Here is a 21,817-nt window from a genome sequence, read left to right as displayed (position 1 = left end):
ACTGCAGCATCTCATCTGGTTTTCTGTAAGCTCAGAGGGGTGGCAATAGCTGTGTGATAACATATGGATCAGGCAGCTTTGTCTGTTTTACCTACTCTGCCCTCTAATCCAGCTCCCTGTGACTTGCTGTAGAATGACCATTTCCCTTGTCTGAGCTAGGAAACTGGTGAGGAGGTGAAACAAGTCAAATGATCCGGCCAAGGTGAAATTCAAACAAATGACTACCATGTCCTGCGTTGACTCTCCAAAAATGTCATTTCTCTCAAGTCGTATTGAACTGAGGGGCTTTAGAGCACATATTATGCCCCATCCTGTAAGTGAGACCTTCCATATTAAATTGTTTTAAACAGAGATTGTAGGGCATCACGCTGTTAAAAGCAGAGGCAGAATTCAACTAGTATTTAAGTCCTCAAGGATCTAAGCAGAAGCAGGGGCATTTCTAGTGAGGTCCCACAGGGGCTTGTTCTTGACCCAGTGCTATTAAGTGCTTGTCAGTGAATTGGAAGAAGAAAAAGTCATTGTTGGTAAAGTTTGAGGAACACACACAAAGGTGAAGACAAGTCAGTTGTACAGAAAGTGATCTGGCAAATTGCTCATTTGAACAGTGTGTATTTACTATAGTTAAAATGCAAGGTAACAGGATGAGGGAGTGTATTTTGGCTCAAGAAAGAAGGTAGTAAGGTTGATCATGGTAAGTAACCAACTGCATGTGAGCACACAGAGAAATGGAAGCCTTGGATATATAAAGGAGAAGAACAATGAAGTCTGACAGTATTACTGTAGTTATGGGATTTGTAACCTAATTAGACAGTTGTGTCAACACTTAAAGCAATGTGAACAGATTGGAAAGGGTTCAGTGAAGAGCTACAAGAATGATGTAAGGGCTGAAAAACCTCGACTTACAGTGCAATAAAGTATCAGTGTATGTCTCAAAAAAAAGTTCTTCAGACTTTACAATCTGTGGATCTCAGATAACTATACTCCTGCATTTTTTGGAATACAGAAGAGCTATTGTGAAGGTCACACAGCAATGAAGTCACCTGTCACATATGGATACTGAGATTATTCATGGCAGTATTAATTTCAGGAAATAGTTGAGACCATACAAATCAAGCTGACCATACCATTCAGGGCCCCTAACTCCAGTTGGACCCAACTCCATGGACATCAATAAGATTTATATAAGCTCTAACCTCTGATCACACTTGGCTCTAATTGCAGGTTCAGGGCCCATACTTGTTGTCATTTTTTGGATACAAATGCAAGAATGTACTACATGCCTCCAATGTGCATAGCTAACACTGCTGCATATCCATTCAGTACCTCTCCATTAGGAAACTAAGAAAAAGAGAGCGTGGGCTCTTTAGGGCAGGGGCCCAGCCCCATCACTTCTTCATTCCCAAGATGCAATTGTGAGAAGAGATGGTCCGAGGTGCCCTTAAAAAAACAAAAAAAACCAAAAACGTTTTCTAAAACACTTGGAAATGCAGGTGTGTGAGCAAGACAGAGGGGTACCTCACATTGCCCATAAAAGGGATGTTGAGCTGAAGGTCCGTGAGCCCCAAAATGTAGATTCACCTTGGTAGCAGTCTGAGGATTTTTCTAACTGCTGTAAATTCCAGTTCTTCTAGCATGGGCCATAGTTAGTTTAAATCATGCAATTACTTTTGTAAACCAGACAAGTGATGTTTTATTACAAAGCTTTTATTTAAAAAAAATGCTCAGCACATTAACTCAAACTGGAATGACAAAAAAAAAATAAAATCAGTGGATAGTATTTTTGGCAAAGGCTGTGCCTTAATATTAAAAAAAATGGGTACATCGATGCTCATTTCAATAACTGGCATAAAATCCCACTAACAGGCTAACAAAAACAGATACAAATACAGAACAAGTGAAGTAAATTCAAGTGCTGGGCTTTTCTGTTTTTACAAAGGAGGAGGAAGAGGAGCTTGCTGCAGTTGAACTTACTGGATGTATTGCTTATGCTTACAGAGTGTAAATGAAACAGGAGTGACATGTCTACCGACCACCTGACTGCGGTGTTACATTTATTTAAGTTCTCTAGGACACTCTATTACATAGACTGAGAGGCCACTATTTGTTACAAATAGTTTAACAAAAAGCCACATTTTCGATACAGGGTTTATTTTTAACTCTGGCAGAAAAAAAAAAGACAAAAAAAATCAGAGCATTGCAGCTTATTTTAAAGCTCACAGCTAGTAAAATATACACCAATGAAGTTAGAAACTAAAAGTTAAAATATAAAAGCATTCAAGTTTCTTAAAGCTAAAAACAAAATTGATCCTTTTGCACCCTTAAATAAAGTCTGAGCATCTTCCTTGACCAGATAAATTCCACTCTTCAATGTGCTACATGGGGTAGCTGTATTCAGTTGGCTGAAGCAGGCAGCGACAGCTGACCTACCTGTTGCTGACTCAATATGGAGACAGGAGAGAGACAGGCTTAGGAGTGCAAGGTAAAGATGTAAGATGTTCTGCCAGCCTGAGAGATCTGAAATGCTCATTTGCTCCTTTTTAATGAAAATAGGGATCCTGTGGTAGTGAAGGGTTTTGGCAGTGATTGTCTTTATGATTCAGTGTCTTTAGCAGTAACGACATGATGAATTCAACATCCTGGAAAGACCCGTGGGGTGGTCTGTACAGAGGAAGGACACACCAGGGGTATTAACAAGCCTCCATCTCCAGAAGGGGTCCTGGCGTTGCTGCCTTTGTTTTGCATGTTGAGAATGCATTTCTCTTCCCACCTACAGAGGGACAGGGGGAAAATGTGTCAGCTGAAACCACCTTGTTTTAAGCAAAGCAGCAAAAATGTAGCACTTTAAAGACTAACAAAATGATTTATTTGGTGATGAGCTTTCATGGGACAGACCCACATCATCAGATCAAATTAATTTCCAATGCAGTCAAGCCTCAAAATGCACCATAAGCTCTCTTCCTCTGGGGAAGCCCATGCTGATGGTCACGAAAATCCCATGGACAATCTGCACAAGGGGAAGAGTGCTTTTGCAATAGCAGCCTAAGAGTCCAGCTGTGCTTGGGCTCATCGGAAAAGCCTGTAAGAATGTTCAGGGTAGTTGTCATATTAGAGAGTCTTCAAATTATTTTGCCTTAACAGCTTGATTTAAAACATTTAAGTTGCCCCTATGCTGTGTTATCTTACAAAAAAGCAGCTGTCCCACTGCAGCTGCACCATTGTAAGGTACACTCCTCTCTCTGGGCAACAAAATAAAGCCTTCTCCACTGAGGGGCAGTAATTTCATCTCTGGGATAACAGTTCAGGGTGTGTGTTTTTACACTGAGTGTAAAATTTTAAACAATAAAAGTGCGAGTGTGGACACAGCTTTAGAGAAAAATCCCTTTTGTGTAGGGGCTTTATTTCCTTGCCACAACTGACCTAGAAGTCTGTTAGAGGGTTTGATATCCTCATGCCTCATTAGGACACTAGCACAGGTCAATTATAACGCTAGCTTGGTGCTTCAAGCCCTATTCTATGTAGCAACAAACTGTGTTCTCTTTAAGCACCTAGCAGAAAGGCCAGATAGGAAGCTACTTAGCTGGGTCCTCTGAACCCTGGCCATAGTGTGAAACAGAACAGGTTGGCCTTATTAGTCAGCATATGCCTTCCAAGTCACTCAGTGACTGCAGTCAGACCACAGGGCTCAGTTATGAAAGCTGAGCTTGTGAGGATCTTTAGGAATGGCTAATGATGTGGCATGCAAAAGGTCACCAGTGCAGGCCTTAAGAATTGCTCTTTCCCTCTTTCCACCCTCCAGAAATAAGCAACCCTGACTGCTAGCTAGGTTGATGTAATATAGACTTGTGATACTGCTGATTCAGTAGTTACCCACGCCCTCCTGACCCAGACAGCACAATTATAAAAGGACTCCTCCCAGTGCTTGTCCAGTGAGTCAAGCTTCTGTGCTAGACAGTGAATCAGGTATTTTCAGCACAAAGATCAGCCTTCAGTGGTGGTCTGAGTTTTGCTGCTATGTCAAACTGTAACCCTGCAGATACTGCACAATTGCCACTTCTTTAAACCCTCTCATTAGAAGAGCTTTTCAAATTACTGCAAATTATACTGGTTACAGATTTCAACACTTTATAAATAATTCTAAGATTTCTTCAAGCAGTCAGTGATAAAAAGGACCAGGTAAATATCTTATTGGACCAACTTCTGCTACAGAGAGGGAAATTTTGGAGCTGCCGTGCCCATCTAGGAAAGGGTATTCAGGGTCACTGCAAAATACAAGGTGGAACTCATTGTTCACCATAAACAATTAATGCATAATTTCAGGCAGCCACTGCAGGTCAAGTGGCTAATTAATATTTCACTAGTTGTTTGAGAGTAGAGGAGAGACTGACAAACACCCAGGACTTGTCTACACCAGTGTTTCTTAAACTATGTTTTGCAGAACTAACAACTCACAGGTGTGCTGCCAGCATCTGCCGCTTTTCCGATCTCAAACACTGATGGTACATACTTTTTGTTATTAAAACCAGGTATGTTACTACTTCATTGCTAGGATACGTTTCCCCCCAGCACAGCAAGTTACAGTGCTGTTGCTTCGTCTACACGACACAGCTTTTAGCAACCCAGCTATGTTGACACTGCTGTGTTGCTAGAAGTTGGACAGCATAGCCACTATTTGTCAGCTCTTTGGCCAACAAAATACCTCCACAACCCCCACCCCATGCAGCAACATTCACTTTGTCAGCAGGAGAGCATTCCTGCTGACAATCTGCTGTTCACGCTGATACTTGTCATGGCAAAACTTTTGTCTTTCAGGGTGACTTTATTTTTTTACACTTCTGAATGATAAAAGTTTTGTCCCTCAATTGCCAGTGTGGACACAGCCTAAAGAAAAGGTGGTAGTGATTTACCAAAACACTGCAGCACCTTGAATCAGTTAAGCCAAGAAACCCCACAAAACCTTTTCAAACAAGTGGGTTACATATACATAATACTCCAAAGAGCCTCCTGTTAGTTATATGTCAACTCGGACATCCAGTTAGAGAATCACAAATACAGTGTGGTTGTATCCTACTATCATCAGAGCAGCAACAAAAGTCTGTTAAACTTAGGGTGAAAATATTTATCCAGTATACCTCACTTTAAATTTTAAAAGTAAGGTCCTACGAGCAGTTTAAATAGCAATCTCATAAAAGGTGGTTGTACAATGCATCTTGGCTACTGGTTAGACAGTGGTTGATTTTTATTACTTCAATCGAGTAATTATAAAAGCTAAAGCTCTTTGGGATCTAAATCCAAAAACACACTCAAGTCAAGACGTTTTTTATTTTAGTGTACAGGATCAGCTTCTAAATCTCGACCAATAAGCTGAATTATCAAAATGGTCTGCTACGAACCATTATTTTGCTGGCGGAGAAAAGGGGAGAGGGGGATAAATACTGCTTCAAAAAAATAAAACTGCACAAAAACAAAAATTCTGTTCAATCCATTCAGATCTTTCACTTGAGGCAGAGGTGATATTCTGTATCACTTTCTTCCCCACTTAGCTGATTGAAGCAAATTATTACTTGATGCTGTGGTCGGTAGCCACAAAAAGAGCAAGCAAAGCTGCTGTGCCCTTAAAGAGCAAAGTCAAATGTCCATTGAAAAAAACAAACAAAAAAAGAAGTGTTTCAACAGACGTGGTCTGTATTGACTAATTCAGTTCCTATTTCCTCCCAAAACCATCCCAAACCCCAACTAAAAAAAGCTTCTTCAGTTTCCTGCATTTTTAAAGTAGCACATTGCTCCATAACACATGGGGGATCAAAGAATTATGAAGGGCTCTACCTTTCCAAGGAGCATGAAAGAGGCCAAGCAAACAGCAGAGGAACACTGGTGAGAGCACCCTGCAGATTTATATTTACTTTGTGCCTTTTCATCCCTGATTTTCAAAGGTTTGGTCCAGGTTACTCTTCCTGGGAAGGTTTTCCTCTCAGTCTCACATGAAAACATTCAGCTTCCTGTTGAGGAATGGCCTTGAGGCGCCAGGCCAGTAGTTCACAGCAGTCCGATACAAGTGCTGTGATTCAGAACTACTCCCCATTAGCAGCCACGAATGCCTCCTTCACTGAAGGAAATGAAATGCTCTTCTGTTGAGATGATTCCCTACCTCCTCCCCCTTCCCTTACCAGCAAGCTGTCTTTGAAGTCAGGAGGTTAAAATAACCACCACGGCCTTGCTCTAGCCTTCAGTTTTTAAACTGGGGCCTTTACTGCTTTCTGAGTCAAAGTACAACTGTAGCAGTTTTTCTGGCTCACATTTTCATAACCTCACCCTTCCTCTCCTTATTCCTTTCTCCACCAGTACAGAGAGGCTTCTTACACAATTCCAGTTGTACAAGGGGTGGAAAAAGAGGCCCCAAGTAATTCTTTCCAGGGTAATACTATAGAAAACTGCACAGCAGCTCTCTTGCAAATGAGGGTGAGGATATGGTTTTCTCCAGCAGGCTAAAAAAGTAACTTCTGTTCCTGATAGCCCAAACAGTGCCTTAAATAAAAAACTACTACGGTGTTGCCTTAAAGATATAAAACAGGTCAAATCAGGATTCTTTTCAAGAAACCACAGGCATGTGCTAAGGAGACTGAAGCCTTCCCACATCTGAGCCTTCGCTGGGGGGCTGCAGCTGAAGTCTGGCCAAGCCAGGCATGCCCCAGCAAAGCCCAATCCACAAGCAAAGTCGGCGCAATCAAAGACTGCAATTACAGTTCTCTGCCTGTGGTTAGGCTTCAAAGAAAGAGCTGCAAGTCACATTTGACATATGTGAAGCCTTGAACCTGAGCCACAATCAGAGCCTCTGCCTACCATTTGCACTGTACATCAGACTGCAGAAAATACAAACACACCCCTCTCCATTTTTGGACTAAAACATGAAAAGCTCTCGCATTATTTCTATTTATGAGAAAGCGGAACTTCAGCAACTAGCAATACCAAAGTTGACTCATAACTGGAAGTTCAATGGGGCTGTGTCTACACGAGCCCCAAACTTCAAAATGGCCACGCAAATGGCCATTTCGAAGTTTACTAATGAAGCGCTGAAATGCATATTCAGCACTTCATTAGCATGCGGGCGGCCGTGGCGCTTCGAAATTGACGCGGCTTGCCGCCGCGCGTCTTGTCCAGACGGGGCTCCTTTTCGAAAGGACCCCGCCTACTTCGAAGTCCCCTTATTTCGAAAAGGAGCCCCGTCTGGACGAGACGCATGGCGGCAAGCCGCGTTAATTTCGAAGCGCCGCGGCCGCCCGCATGCTAATGAAGCGCTGAATATGCATTTCAGCGCTTCATTAGTAAACTTCGAAATGGCCATTTGCGTGGCCATTTCGAAGTTTGGGGCTCATGTAGACGTAGCCTGAATGAGAAAATGTGTCCCCTCCCGCCAAAAAAGGCAAAGTTTTGGACCCTATTCCCCTCTCCTCTTTGTAATGGATCAGAGTAAACTCTAGGTGCCTTGATGCCTTACATATCTCAAACATTACAAATAGAGTTACTCATCTTCATCATGCTTAAAGTTTAGAGCGGTGGAACTACTGGAGGATGATGGAGATCACAGTTTCATCCAACTCAGACCAGCTACTGGACACGGGGTGTGTGTCTACACGGGCACAAATCTTCGGAACAGCCATGCTAATGGTCATTTCAAAGATTACTAATAAGGCGCGGAATTGAATATTCAGCGCCTCATTAGCATTAGGATGCTTCTGGCCGCGGTGCTTCGAAAGCACTGCTTTCGAAAGTGTGTGGCTCCACGGGGGTCCTTTTTGAAAGGACCCTGCACCTTTCGAAATCCCCTTATCCTGATCACTGATCGGAATAAGGTGATTTCGAAAGGGGTGGGTCCTTTCCCTGTGTAGCCACGCCAAGCTTTCGAAGCGCCGCAGCCGGAAGTGTCCTAATGCTAATGAGGCGCTGAATATTCAATTCAGCGCCTCATTAGTAATCTTTGAAATATGGCTATTTTGAAGATTTGTGCCCGTGTAGACACAGCCAGGGTGTGTAAATAGCCTTGCAAGAGGAGGTTGGTAGAAGGGAGAGCAAGCCCTCCAGAAAAGCCACTTTGAGCACAAGGGTGCTTTAAAAAGGGCTGTACTTGTCTTGGTTTTCCACCATGCTTTGGGAGGAAAGAAAAGGCAAAATGGGGAAAACCTGCTGTTACAAAACCTGCTGTTCATTAGTGTGATTTGAATGACATGTCAAACTATGTCCTGAGCAAAACTAATCCAAGAGCGTTCTTTTTCTTTTGGAGTTTGCAGAACTACTACTACCGGCCCAATTTCTTGGCCCCCTCTTTCTCAATAGTAAGGACACACAAATGGGAAATTTAAAAAATATTAGTCACTAATATAAGTGTTTCAGTCTACAAATAGGAGTATCACACACTGTCACCTTGAAGCCTCGTACACCCAGGAAATTCTTAGTGTCTTCATCCAGGCTAGCACCAGTTCAGCTCCACTGCCAGCCACTACCATGGGATTACTAGTGTTATGCTGATGCAGCAGCATCTGCTGCTGTCTTACTGGCATGAATCATAGACCTCCTCCGTAATGACAGGGCTGAAATTGCCAGTGGACAGCTAAAGCCAAGTCTATGTGAGGGTTCCAAATGGTGGAGAAGAACCAGAATCAGATTTTGTTGAAGGCATTCTACTTGCAGAGAGACAAAAGATGACCTTTGAACTACCACTATTTGAAGGGATTATACTGCAAACTCTTGACATGTTTGTTTCACTTCAGACAAGAAACATCGTGTAGCTTATAGTAAAAACTTCAGGTTACCTCTAAGCAGCAGAGACTCCAGCAGCTTCTTTGAGAGAAGAATGATCAATATGTTAAGTGACCTGCAAAGGAGGAAAAATGGGTTTGTGCCCTTTTTGCTTCTTTATGATGTATAATGAACATTTGAAGGAATACACCCGTCAAAAGAGGTGTGGAAGATGGGTTTATTTTGTACATGAGAAATTCAGTTCTTGTTTACACTATCCAGCCTGGAAGACTTGCTCTGGTAGAAGAAAACATACAACATCTCATTGCTCAAGGAAGCAAATCCTGAACAACTGAAAGAAGGGAATTAAGGACGGCTCTACACCATTACTGTAAGATATGCAATGTCAGCTACATGAATTGTTATTTGGAGTCGACATCCCTTAGATCGATTTTCTGAGTCAAGCCCACAGTAGGAGGTCAATGGGAGAAACTCTCCTGTCGACGTTCCTTACTCTTTGGGACTGCGAGTCATTCCAGGATCAATGGGAGTGCCCTCTACATTCGATTTAGCAGGTGTTTCCTCAACCCACTAAATCAAACTCTGGAAGATTGACCTCTGGAGTGTCGATTCCTCTGGTAAGTATAAACAAGCATTTTAACACCTGACAAAATGTCAGGAGGAAGGATTCTCTTGTGGCACTATCAAAACCACTGTCCCTTCAGTTGTCATTATTTTCAAAGAAAATTGCTTGCAATGACAAGGGAATGTTTATATTCTTGATATTTTAAAGTAAATAAAGTAACATTTTCTTCATGTAATAAAAGAAGCAAAAATGGCAAACACATTTTTCCCTTTGTAAATCACATTTAAAGTACAGGCAGTAAAACATCTGGTTAGCCTTAACTCTTATATGAAGAACTAACTTCAAAATCAGCCCATGCTCAGGAATCAGAGAAATAATATATTATTAATATCTCAATGTTTACAGCCATCTGTTTTTACATAGCTCCATTGATTCCCTCTTCCCCAAGGCCAAAGCTTCAAATGCAAAATAGCAGTGCATAAAACTATCCTAGAACCATGGAATTCAAAGGCTCAGTAGTTTCCAAACAAGCAACTGTTACAAATAATTAAAAATAACACACCTTATCTCTATTATGATCTCAAGCTGGAGTACTAGAAGGCAAATAACAATATATGTCTCCAATTCTAGCAACTCCTCAAGATGGGATAAGTTTGCAAGGAAAAAAAAATAATTCACAACATTTTAACAAAAAAGCTTTCATGCTTCAGATGAATGCAGATTTTTTCTACAATGAAACCTGTCGCTATATGTGCGCTAAAACTCTACTTTATGATCTCTGAATATACTGAGTGACGCTGTTGCTTCCAACAGCTACATGGTGGGGATCTAATGCCACCTAAGTCAGAGCAGATTTCATAAGCTGCACTTCTGCAGCTCTTCCTAAACATTTTGTGGCTATGGCACATATCCCTATTTTTACAGTTATGAAAAAAAAACAGAAAAATTAAATGCACCTACTCACCAGAGGTGGAAAAAGTACCTCAATAGTTACTTGAGTAAAAGTACAGCTGCTTTTTGGGGTAGAGGAAATGCACTTAAGTATGTCACCAGTGTCACTCTGGAAAACTACTTTAGTAAAAAAAAAAGTAGCACTCGTGCTCACACACATCACATCATTATTGTACTCAAAAGTGAAAGCAGCTGCACTTTTCCTCAAGTAACTTTTTGGGTACTTTTTCTACCTCTTCTGCTCACACAATAGCACAGATCAATTAATTAATAGCCAGGTCACATAGAGGAAGAGCAAGTCCTGATCATTCCCAACCCAGTGAGGACTAGCTGCTAGGAACTCCTGACTAGGAACTTCCAGCAGCACAAGGGCAATGAGACCTGCCTCTACAAATCTCCCTCAGCTGCAGAAAACTTCAAGTCTGTGTAGTGCAGAGCAAGGGGAGCAATTCCTTGGCGCCCCCCACAACTTATTTGGCGCCAGGATCCCCACTCACCCACCCAGTTACACCACTGAAATTTCAAAAGTAAGCATCTGAAAATGTGAAATCGAACAATTTTAAAGCCCTCTGGTTATGAAACCCGCAGCAACTGTGAAAGTTAATCCTGTGTACCTTCAGATTTTTGCTCATGGTAGAAGATGTTAAACTAGGGAGACAATCAAAGACTGAAAAGAACAGACTGGTCTCTGTGGCATTGAGAATGAGTTGTTTAGCCTCCAGATCACATTCAGAAGACTGGTTCAGTTAACAACTAGCAGGGGTCACACTGCCAAGTCAAAACCTTTGAGCCTCAGGTTGCGTTTGTAAAGATTCATGTTTACATACTACATAATCAGCAACAGAGGAGAAATAGAACTCAGGACTAGCACTGATAGGAGAAACATCCGTGGAATCATATTCTATGGGAACATTCAATTCCACTGAAACCAAAACTCTGCATGATTTGGTTGAATTTGCTTTTTACTTCAGGAGGAGAAAAAGGAAAAAAAATCTAACCATCAAACAATTTTAGGATAAAATATTTTGATTTTGAAACTACTTGGCTGCAAAATGTTTATTAAGTACTTTAATAAGTACAACAAACATTTAGATCCACATGATTTTTTTTTCTTCAGAACTTTCTTAGAGGAGAATTCTGAAATTTTCACGTTTCATTCTGATTTGGAATCAATCTACATTTTGAAATCTTAAGATAGTTTGTGAAACAGAAATTCCATCCTCAGCATGAGGCTCTACTCAGAACTTCATAGTTGCCAAACTGGTATTAAATTCACTAAACCAGTGATTCTGATCAAGGGTGGGGTTGGAGTAGCAGTGGCCTTCACCCCCTCCCCATTTTCCCCAAAGGTCAAAATTAGAAAAAATGTTTCCCATTCCCCCTCAACTTCCTGTCCCTATGCGTGTGCACACAAATACTCCAATAGTACTTTGAAAGCTTTAAAAAACAAAACAAAAAAAAACCGGTATTTTCTATGGAGGGGATTGTATGGTTTCAAGATCTTATAAAACAACTCCTACTTCAAACAAGTTTCTTTCAGGCACAGGGGCTTTTTAATTAAAAATATTGGTTCTAAATAGACAACACTGATTTACTTACTTTTTGGACTTCATAAGCTTGGAGCAAAAGAGGGACAAGTCACTTGTGTATAGCTCCTCAGATTTCACTTTCTAGCTCTTGTAGCAGAGTGTGCAGGTTGCAAATATTGCAGATTCAGATTTCAACACCAAATCAACTTAATAGTTTAAATCAAATTAGCCATCTCACCTTAAATTTGTAAAAAAGATGAGAAAATTTGTGTTGACCCTAGCTTCACCTGCCAATGTACCTTAAACAAATGAACAAATCACATACTGTGCCTTACGTAACAGGTGGATACATGGCACAAAACACAAGTTTATTCTGGTACAGGTTGAACCTCTTTCATCCAGCACCCTCGGGACCTGACCGGTGCCGGACAAGAGAATTTGCTCGATCACAGAAGATCAATGTTGTCAAGCACATTACCAACACTTTCACGGCTTACTGGGCTCTCAGAAGACATGTAAGGTTAATTACAGCTAAAGAACAGCACAGAACACAGATCCGGGACTGTTGACACTAAACAAACATCAGGGGATCACAGAAAACTTGGCCACACCCGTGACATGTGGTTGTCTCATTATCATGCAGGACTATGGATGTTGCCGGAAAAGAGTGTTCCAGAGTAGAGAGGTTCAACTTGTATCTACTAAAAATGACAAAAGATAAGTAAAAGCATGTTCTATTCCTCATCTCTCCCAATAGATGTCACCGTATTCTCCATATGTAACCTGAAAGTTTGTCTTTTGCGCTGCTTCTTAACATATTAAACACCTGAAGGAAGGAAGCTTCCCACCCGCACCCCCCGTGTGTCTTTCACCTTAGAAATGTCACTATCTAATCTGATTTCTCCTTGGTTTTTTGTTTTTTGGAGCTTGATACTTTAAATCCAGGTGCACTTTAACACATTCTTTGAAACCTCAACAAAAGACATGTATTTCCCAGAAAGTTAGTCAAAGATAACTCCTGTTTCAACAAAAACACTTCTCATAGCTTGGCAAATTATCTTCTGATCAAGTGTCCAGTTTTCACTCTCAACACTTGATGCCATCACCTAAGTTCTCCAGCCATCAGAGAACTTCCAGGGCAGAGCAGACCTAATTTCTCATGAGATAACAGATCTTTTTTTTTTTTTTCCAAATGAAAATACATTTTAAACCACAAAGCCTGAAAGGTGATCATGTACTTTACTGGTCCCTTTTAAGGCTTAGAATTTAGATTCACTGAAGTAGTCAGTGCCATTTTTAAGGGAAAGTGGTTGGATAATTATTTTCACCCTTTCAGTTTTAACGTTGATCATCGATACTACAGTGAACACCTCTCTTGCTTTCTCTGCCAGATGCCACAGGATTGTAACGTTTACACCTCGTGCAATTAGCTGCCTTGCCTAAATGCGAACACTGTTTACTAGAATGATGTGAGCTACGAAGGAAATTTAGAAGGGTTAACATAAATAAAAGCAGAACTGCTCCCCCCACATCTCCTGACACATTAATAACAGGAGTGGGCCAGATCCAGCCCACCAAACATTTGAATCTGGCCTGACGCAGCAGGACTCTCAGGCCAGCACCCTGTCTGCTGCAGTCTCACATGCTGCGCAGAGCGGCCAGCGGCTGGGGCCACTATGTATCTCTGCACACGCACTCCTCAGGGGGAGAGGGGTCTCCGTGTTTTGCCCCCCAACCCCAGCACAACTTTTGACACTCCCACTGGCCTGAAACTGGCCAATATGAGCCTCGGGGCAGTGCTTGTGAGGGCATGCAGCATGTGGAGACCACAGCCCCTTTCCTCCAAGGGGTGTACCACGTAAAGACATACACCAAACCCAGCTGCTTTGATGAGCGTGTGAACTCACTGGACTGCTGGCTGGGAGCTGCCTACCATAAGGCATCCTAGCCAGAGCCTGCACCTGGCACTCCCTTTCCCGTGCCCTAACTCCCTGCCCCAGTTCACAATCCCTTCCTGCACCCACAACCCTCGGGCACCCTTGCTCCAGGTTACAAACCCATCACCTCCAGCCCAATTCCCTCCCAGACCTCTCCTACAGGCCATCCCCTCCCAGATCCTGAATCCCAGGTCCCCTCCTGCCCTAGGTCTCAGCACAACCCCTACACCCCAGTTCCCTGCCTCCAGATCACAACCCTTTGCACCCAAAAACTTCCTCCCAGGCCCTACCCTCCCTCCATTAATGTGACAGAAAAGTGTAGTCCGTGCCCACTTACCAAATTCTTGGACTGCCCTCCTCCATCAAAAATTATTGCACACAGCTGTGCTAACTCATTCAGGGTCAGATTTCCACAGTACTATAACACTTCAGGTTTGTTCTAATTTACATTCTGCTTGTCAACCTCTCACTCATTTGCACTATGCCTTGGAAATAAATATTCTAGTTTTGGATTCATTACTTACTATCCAAAAAAATTCATCCCTTATTGAACAGAATTTGGCAGAAATATTCACATAAGGAAACAGATACTTAAGTGGGAGAGTACATTATTTTACATTGTTGAAACTGAGTGTCACGTAAAAGATCAAAACAAGCCTCTTTCATGTGTTTTAATTGCAAATAAAAATTATTCACGTTTTCTTCTAATGTTTGATGGTGCTGCTAGTCCTACCAAATTGTTGAAAGCTGCAAATAAGAATATATTTAATTCTCTCAGGTTTACCCCTAATGACTGTAATTCCTTAACTAGCTGAGAACGTGACATATGGCAGGGTGCAAATCATTATGCAATATGGCAGTTGCAGTTTTTATATATGTCAAGTTAAACATTTCCACATTTCAGTGGAACAACCTAGAGCGAGATTTTTTGTTTGCTTGTTATTTAGTTGCACCTTTCCAGCAATTTACCAGTAGTTATTCTCAGTTCCTAATTAAAAAAAACAGCTTGTCTGATTCTTTTAAAAGAATAAAATTCAACAAAAGAACCTGAAATCTCCACTTCCTACATAGAAGCTACTGCCATTTATGGATTTGTGAAGCATGTCTGCATTCAAAATAAACAAGCTACTTCCCCAGTAACACCACTAGCCACCCAAAAGGGATACTTTCATTTTCGGTTGGGAGGGTGGCTTCCATTAATGCCATTTTTGCCACTGGCAAGTCACACGGCATATTTGGACTGATGGTAGTAGTGTTTTCCCAATGAATAAGATCTTTGATGCTGCACTAGGCAATATCTGCTCACAACCACCACCACAAACATATGTTTGGAGACCATTCTGTCATGGTTTGAGATGATTTATATGCATTTGAGGATCACAGAGTAGCTTCCAGACTGAATTGCAAGGCATTGAGCTCACCACTGTAGCATGCCATTTTCAAACAACTTTATTAAACATAATCAAAACCCAATCTCCACGTCTTATGCAGCAGAGTAGTCAGAATGAACCAGGGATTCAAATGCAAACTAACCACAAACCAACAACAGTGGCTCAGTAACAAGTTTGCCCTTTGCTGGTGTGCACAAGGGGGGAAGGTGATCAAATCCAGAAGCGATTTGTTCTCATTAAACAACAGATGAGCAAAAAGACCAAGGCCCTGGCTTCATTTGGATGCACTCAGACACATGGGCATACCTTAACCTGGTGGCTCAAAACCTTTCTAGACTACCTTAACCCTTTCAGAGGTCTGATTTGTCTTGTGCACCCCCAAGCTTCACCTTACCAAGAACTACTTGCTTTCATATCTCAGATATAAAAATACAAAAGAGTGCATACTATTACTGAAAGATGCCAACGTTCTAATTTTTACCATAATTTCCAAAATGGTAAGAGCTAAATTCCAAATTTGGTATGCTGCTTCCTCTTATCGTAACTTAAAGCAAGGTCAGGGGTTGGTAGTGCGCATGGGTGTAGGGCTGAACTACTCCCACCCCAAAATTCATTGCTTGTGGTCATGGAGTTGGGGGGGGAAGTGCACAGTTTTCTGCATTCCTCACTCCGGCTGATGAGGGCAGGGGCAAGTGAGCTGTGCACTGTGCTTTCGCTCTCTCACAGGGAAGAGGAAATGGGCAGGGACTCAGGGCAGAAGGTTGGAGGTTCAGCAGCGTACAGGGTTAGCTTGGGAGCGGGCTGCAGATTTGGAAAAAGAAATTTAAATCTGTACCACAAAGGTAGCCGTGTTAGTCTGTATCTTTAAGAACAACAAAGAGTCCCGTGGCACCTTATAGACTAACAGATATTTTGGAGTGTAAGCTTTCATGGGCAAAGACCCGCTTTGTCAGATGCATGAGTGAACGATGCATGAAGCAGGTCTTTGCCCACGAAAGCTTTTGTTCCAAAAATATCTGTTAGTCTATAAGGTGCCACAGGACTCCTTGTTGTTCTCATTTAAATCAGTGTTTCCCAAACTGTAGCACGTGAAAGTATTTCAAGGAGCTACTTGGCAGAAAATAAATTACTAAACATCAGGAGATAAGCACGGTGAAGGGACTGGGAGAGGGTACACCGGTAAGGCTGAACTTTCAAAAGGGCCATGTGAATGTTTTAAAGTTTGGGAAACGCTGATTTAAATAACGCACATATATTTTCCTTTTATTTCCCAAAAGCCCACCCTTCATCATTACTGACTTCAACAATATAAGGGCAAATTTACTAGTGTAATCATAAAATCACTTGTAATATAAATATTGTACTTATGTTATCAGTGTATAGCATATAGAGCAATATATGCAAGTTACTGTATGAAATTTTAAATTTGTACCAACTTTGGTGCTTTAAAACGAAGTAAGTATCTAGATGAGTGATACTCCCCCCGATGAACACTGCATACTCCTCAAAGAGAGAACCCATGTTAATCCAAGCAGGTCTTCCTCACTTTTCTTCTTCCAAACCCCTTGTCTCTACACCTCTTCTCATCTTTCAGCTGAACTCCCTTTAGTACAGAAGCCTCAGGCTGATCTCCCTTGCTTAAATATACAGATTCTCTCTTTGCTCCCTCCTCCAACTAACATCTGTTCATCCTCCAAGCCCTGATTGCTTGCCCTTTGACCTCCAATGGACTTGTTACATTTGTAGAGATGGTGCATGATCTGCCAATTTAGCACTTTCTGCTTCCTTGCAGTATGGATTGACATAAATAAAGGACAGGCTACATCATTTAATTAATCATGATTTAAAACACACAAAAAACCTCATGGATTTAAGTCAAGTTACCAAAAAAGCTACGACTGTGCTTAGAATGCACTTAATTTTGAAGTAAGCCCCACTAACCTCACTAGCACTTCTGTTTTTTTGATAGAACAAGTATAGAATGGGGTTCCCTTGGAAAAGCTGAATTATGCTGAACTAGAAGAGGGAATAGACTTATGGCATCATCATCATGTCCATGATGTTCCAAAATAAGGAGAATGTGCTATGTGATATAAAGAGAGTGACACTCAGTGGCAACTGGCAGCTCTAGATTTTTCTTGTTGCAGCTTTCTGCACCGTATACTTGAGTGATACATTCCAAACCTAGTTAACTAACTAAACGATCCATAAAGATTAGCTAAGCTAAACCTTTTTCCCCTAGCAACATCCAACACAGCAACCGGCTTGGAAATTAACTTGTCAAATCATGCTTATACTAAAAGACACAGTCTTGCAGAAGGATGCATCGCAAAGTGAATTATTTAAATTACTAACCAGTTGATCCAGTCAGCCATATCCATAGCTTCATCCACATCATTTTCTTCCAATAACTAGTTTTCCTTATGATGCTTCATTCTTATGGATAGGCCCTGCATCTCCTCCTTACACTGCATATACTTGACACATTTTCCCTTTTTTTACCTAGAGGAAGAATTTCTTCAAAATATCCCCTGATAGACTCTCTCTCACACCCAAAAACCAGGACAGTTTTTCTGTGGCAAAAGTGTGGGGAAATATAGGAAGCTGTGTGTGTGCTGAGTAACAATTTTCCCTTTTTCTTTCTAGTCCACTCCACTGTTCCCTTCTATACGGTCTCTGTTCTTTCCTATATATTATCTCTGTCTTAAGACAATGTTTAACTAACTCTTCTGCTGTGCTTGGCCAAGGTCAGCCACCACATAAGCACAGAACAAAACCAATCTTACTGAGCGTGTGTCTGTCTTTTGCACATGTTACTTTTCAGTCTGCCTAGAAACAGAAATTGGAAGCCTAGAATTTTCAAGACACAAGAGCTAATATTTAGGCTGGACTGACTAGAACCATTAATCCATTTTTATGAGACTAAGTGTATGTGCAGCATTTTTTGTGATGAGATTTAATTATAACTTATTTTTAAATGAGATGTAGTATTGCATTGATAATTTAAAAAACTGATTTTAAATTTAAAAGACTATCTTTAAAAAAATCAATTTTTTATCCACCCTACTTCCCTAAACATCATCTTCGGATCAAGACCCTTTAGTGAATCTCATTTTAAGGACACTCCCAAATCAAAGTAATCTCTCATCCCCTCCAGAGCTTGTCTCAGAGACAGATTTCAAAAATCTCTAGCCAGTACAAACTGCAACAGACCTATTGTGGACTGTGTTGTATATTAAGGAAACTGATTCTATCGTTGGCAAAGCACACTCTAGACTAGATTTGGAAAAGATACCTATCATACGTTTCTTTTAGGTTTGGGGAATTTACATTGCTGAATCAGTCTGTCTCTCTCACTGGAACACACACTCTGCCCTTGGATTTATATACAGAATCACTGTCCGTGTTGAACCTCTTTCATCCAGCACCCTCAGAACCTGACTGGTGCTGGGCAAAAGAATTTGCTGGATCAAAGAAGATCAATATTGTCTAGCAGATTACCAACACTTTCTCTGCTTACTTGGCTCTTAGAAGACATTTGGGGTAAATTAGAGCTAAATAACAGCACAGACCACTGAGAGTCAAGTCCGGTGGCTGTAAATAAACTTTATGGGATTACAGGAAACTTGGCTGTACCCAGGATAAGTGGTCATCCAACTAACTAAATGTATGCCTGATTGGTCCAGCAGCATCCACAGAGTGCCAGACTAGAGAGGTTCAACCTGTATCAATAAGTGTCTTTCAAAAAAGCAACCTGTACAGATCAAACAAAACAGCTCTGCTCCAATAGATAAAGTTACCTACCATTCTCAAATCCCATGTTACAAACTGTGTGAGGACAGAGAGACAGGTGTTATAATACTTCCTTCCATGACATTTAGGGAAAAACCAACAACCGCTTCTATTTCAGCTAGTAAGAACATTCTTGTTACAAGCAGAGATCATACAAATATTGCAAACACATAATTCACCTGAGGCACGGCATCTGTTTTGAAAATCAAAGCAATCCAAGAAAAAACTGGAAATTTCCCAATGTTCACAAGTTTAATGGTTTTATCTAGAGTTGGAATATATGTATGTTTGGTAAGTTCTGCACATTAGCTACAGATTGAACCAGTTCAGTATTTTGCCCATCTACAAAAATTTAGAAAGGGTGTTCTTTGGACGTTAAAGATTCAAGTCATGTACATTACATCTGTATTAAGTGTGGTAAGGAGACAGTGTGAGTCAAGCCAGATATTATTCACATTCTGAGACGAATAACTGTTTGTAGTTCCCAATTTTAATACAGGGCTCAATGATGCACTCCAATTGGGCAAATGGTCCCAGGGAAGACTGCAAGAACCTGATACACCTGCATCATAAAAGTAGACTAATACCACATGATTTGCATGCACGCGTGCATACATACATACATACAATCTACAAGTCACCCTTCTTAAGTATTTTCAATTCCAATGCAAATGACAATATTTACTAGAGGCTCTTCATTCTGTTGTATCATTGGGGAATGTTGACACGATCATTGCTGTTAAGGTATTAATCTGTTCCTCCTCCTTGTTTCTTCACTGGCAGTCACAAGCTCTTCACCATATAATCATCTCTACAGATAGTAGTGAAGTCTCAGAGAAGGGTATTTCAGGTGAATAAGCAATGGGGCTTGCTTGCAGAGGGGTTTTTATGAAGGAGACAGTGTGTGTTTTCGCTCAATAATTAGACACACTAGCTACTTCCTGGTATCTCTAACACATTAGTGTCTATCACTGACAAATCTGACTTCAGACATATATTTCCTTTACAGATTCTAATAAAGTCAGTTTTTCTACAGAAAGGGGCCCAGGTCAGATTTCCTGAAATTTTGCTTAAAAAGCAGTGAAACATGAAACCTTACTTGGCTATTTTCCCTGACTCCCCCATTTCAACAAAAACACCATCCCTCACATTTCACTATTGAAAACAACAACAAACAGCTCTCCAACACAACCCAGTTTGGACTGAACAATATAACAACATAACCTACAGAAGGGTCATGTGTTGCACTCTGACTGGACTACGGTACAAGGGAAATAGCAGGGCAGCTCTGCTTGTACTTGGACACCCAGTAGGCAAGTTTTACTGGCTGCTTTCTAAGTGTGAAGGCAGCCATGGAAACAAGCCATAGAAGATTCAGTGGCTACACACTTGCCTTTTTTGGTAGCAAAGAGTTTGTCAAGAGGAGGCAGAAAAAAAAGGGACCAAGAAAATGGAGTTCACACCCCACATTGGCAATGGAATGATTAAATGGAGTTGGAGAGCTCAATTACCAACTAGAGGACGTGCCAAGGTAAATTAAAGCTACTAGGGAGGGGAGAGGTTTTGTGGCTAATATAAAGAGGAGGTTTCAGGGCAGAAGGAGGGGGAAAAATCCCAGGGGAGTAGGCTCTGAAGTTCTCTCCTGAGAAACGAACTCTGAAATGGTCAGGAGACAGATTAAGAAACTACTGGGGTGCATAAAAGGGGCAAGAATAAGCTCTGGGCAGTCCTGGCAGTCCTGTTCACTTCTAGAGCCAGAAAAGAGCTTGATCAGCAGTGTCCAAAAGCAAGACACCTGACCGCCACATGTCGCCCCGCAGCCAGGTGCCCTATTCCCCTGTTTCCAGTGACTCACCGGAGCCATCACTCAGCCCCAAGCTGCGCAGGCCAGAGAGCTGTGCCACCGGAGCCACCCAGTCCCAAGCTAGGCAGCCCTGAGAGCCATGCAGCAGCATCCAAGCCCCCGAGCCAGCCTCATGGCGCCTGACGAGCAGCTGCACCACCGTGTGGTGCCCAAGCTCCCGAGCTGCTGCCCATACTGCCACTCCAGCCTCATGCTACATTTGCCACAATACGCTTCCCCATTCACCAGGTGTGACAAATGAGGATCAGAGTGGACACCGTGCAGCTAGAGAAGAGGGCTTAAGAACAGGCCAATGCAGGAAGAAGCCAGGGAGCAGCAAGAAGTTGGAGGGAGCAGATCTTGGCTGTTCACTACAGTAGCCTAGGACTGGAACTGGGGGGTGGGGGGGAAAACTGTGCTTCTTCCCCTCCTCCAAACTAAGAAAGATGGTGTGAAACCCCTTATATATGGGCTTCTGGAAACCCAAGGAAGTAGGAGGACCACTGGACCCCAGGGTTAAGGGTTAAAAACCTGAAAAGGTCATTGAACTCTGTCAGTTGGCATTTGTTACCCTGATGGGGAGAGACTGTCAGTGACCCGACATATGGCTAAGTCCTGAAAAGAAGCAGACCACTGCAGGGCCAAGCAACAGAAGAGAAGACCCTGCCAAACCCAGACGCGAGGGGGCATGCTGGCTCATGAGTTACTGTTCTGCAGAACCTGTTTGTCTTAGTATTTAACCTTGTTATAGTGCCTAAAGCTCTTGAGGACTTTTATAGGTACCATCTGAGCTAATTAGATAGTTGAACTATTCTATTTGCACAGTATTCCTGTCCTCTACAAATGGATCTCATTACAGCAGAGAAAGCTGGAAGTCCTTCCAACAAAAAGACAGGGAAACAAAATTTCTGCTATAGCAATCTAGGCTGAAAATTGTACCCAGTACCTTTGGTAGACATCCTTTGTGTAAAGTAGTTATCTACCTTGGAAAGTGTGATGAAGAGAGAAGAAGCTCTAAAAATATCTGATATGGGGTACAGATATTGAAATGGTTTTAA

General features: G+C 41.7%; 1 protein-coding gene across 6 annotated transcripts in view; it reads right to left on the bottom strand.

The window, feature by feature from the left end:
* Positions 1-1,726: 1,726 nt before the first annotated feature.
* Positions 1,727-21,817, bottom strand: part of LEF1 (lymphoid enhancer binding factor 1) — a 109,546-nt gene continuing 89,455 nt past the window's right edge. For all 6 annotated transcript variants that reach the window (XM_074991978.1, XM_074991980.1, XM_074991977.1 and 3 more), the window contains one exon: positions 1,727-2,767. In XM_074991978.1, coding sequence (XP_074848079.1) covers positions 2,688-2,767 — 80 coding nt within the window. In that variant the 3' untranslated portion in view covers positions 1,727-2,687. The remainder of the gene's footprint in view (positions 2,768-21,817) is intronic.

This window comes from Carettochelys insculpta, chromosome 4 (assembly GCF_033958435.1).
Source record: "Carettochelys insculpta isolate YL-2023 chromosome 4, ASM3395843v1, whole genome shotgun sequence".
Lineage (NCBI taxonomy): Eukaryota > Metazoa > Chordata > Testudines > Carettochelyidae > Carettochelys > Carettochelys insculpta.
Note: the sequence above shows the minus strand (reverse complement) of the source record. Positions and strands in the feature narration are given on the sequence as shown.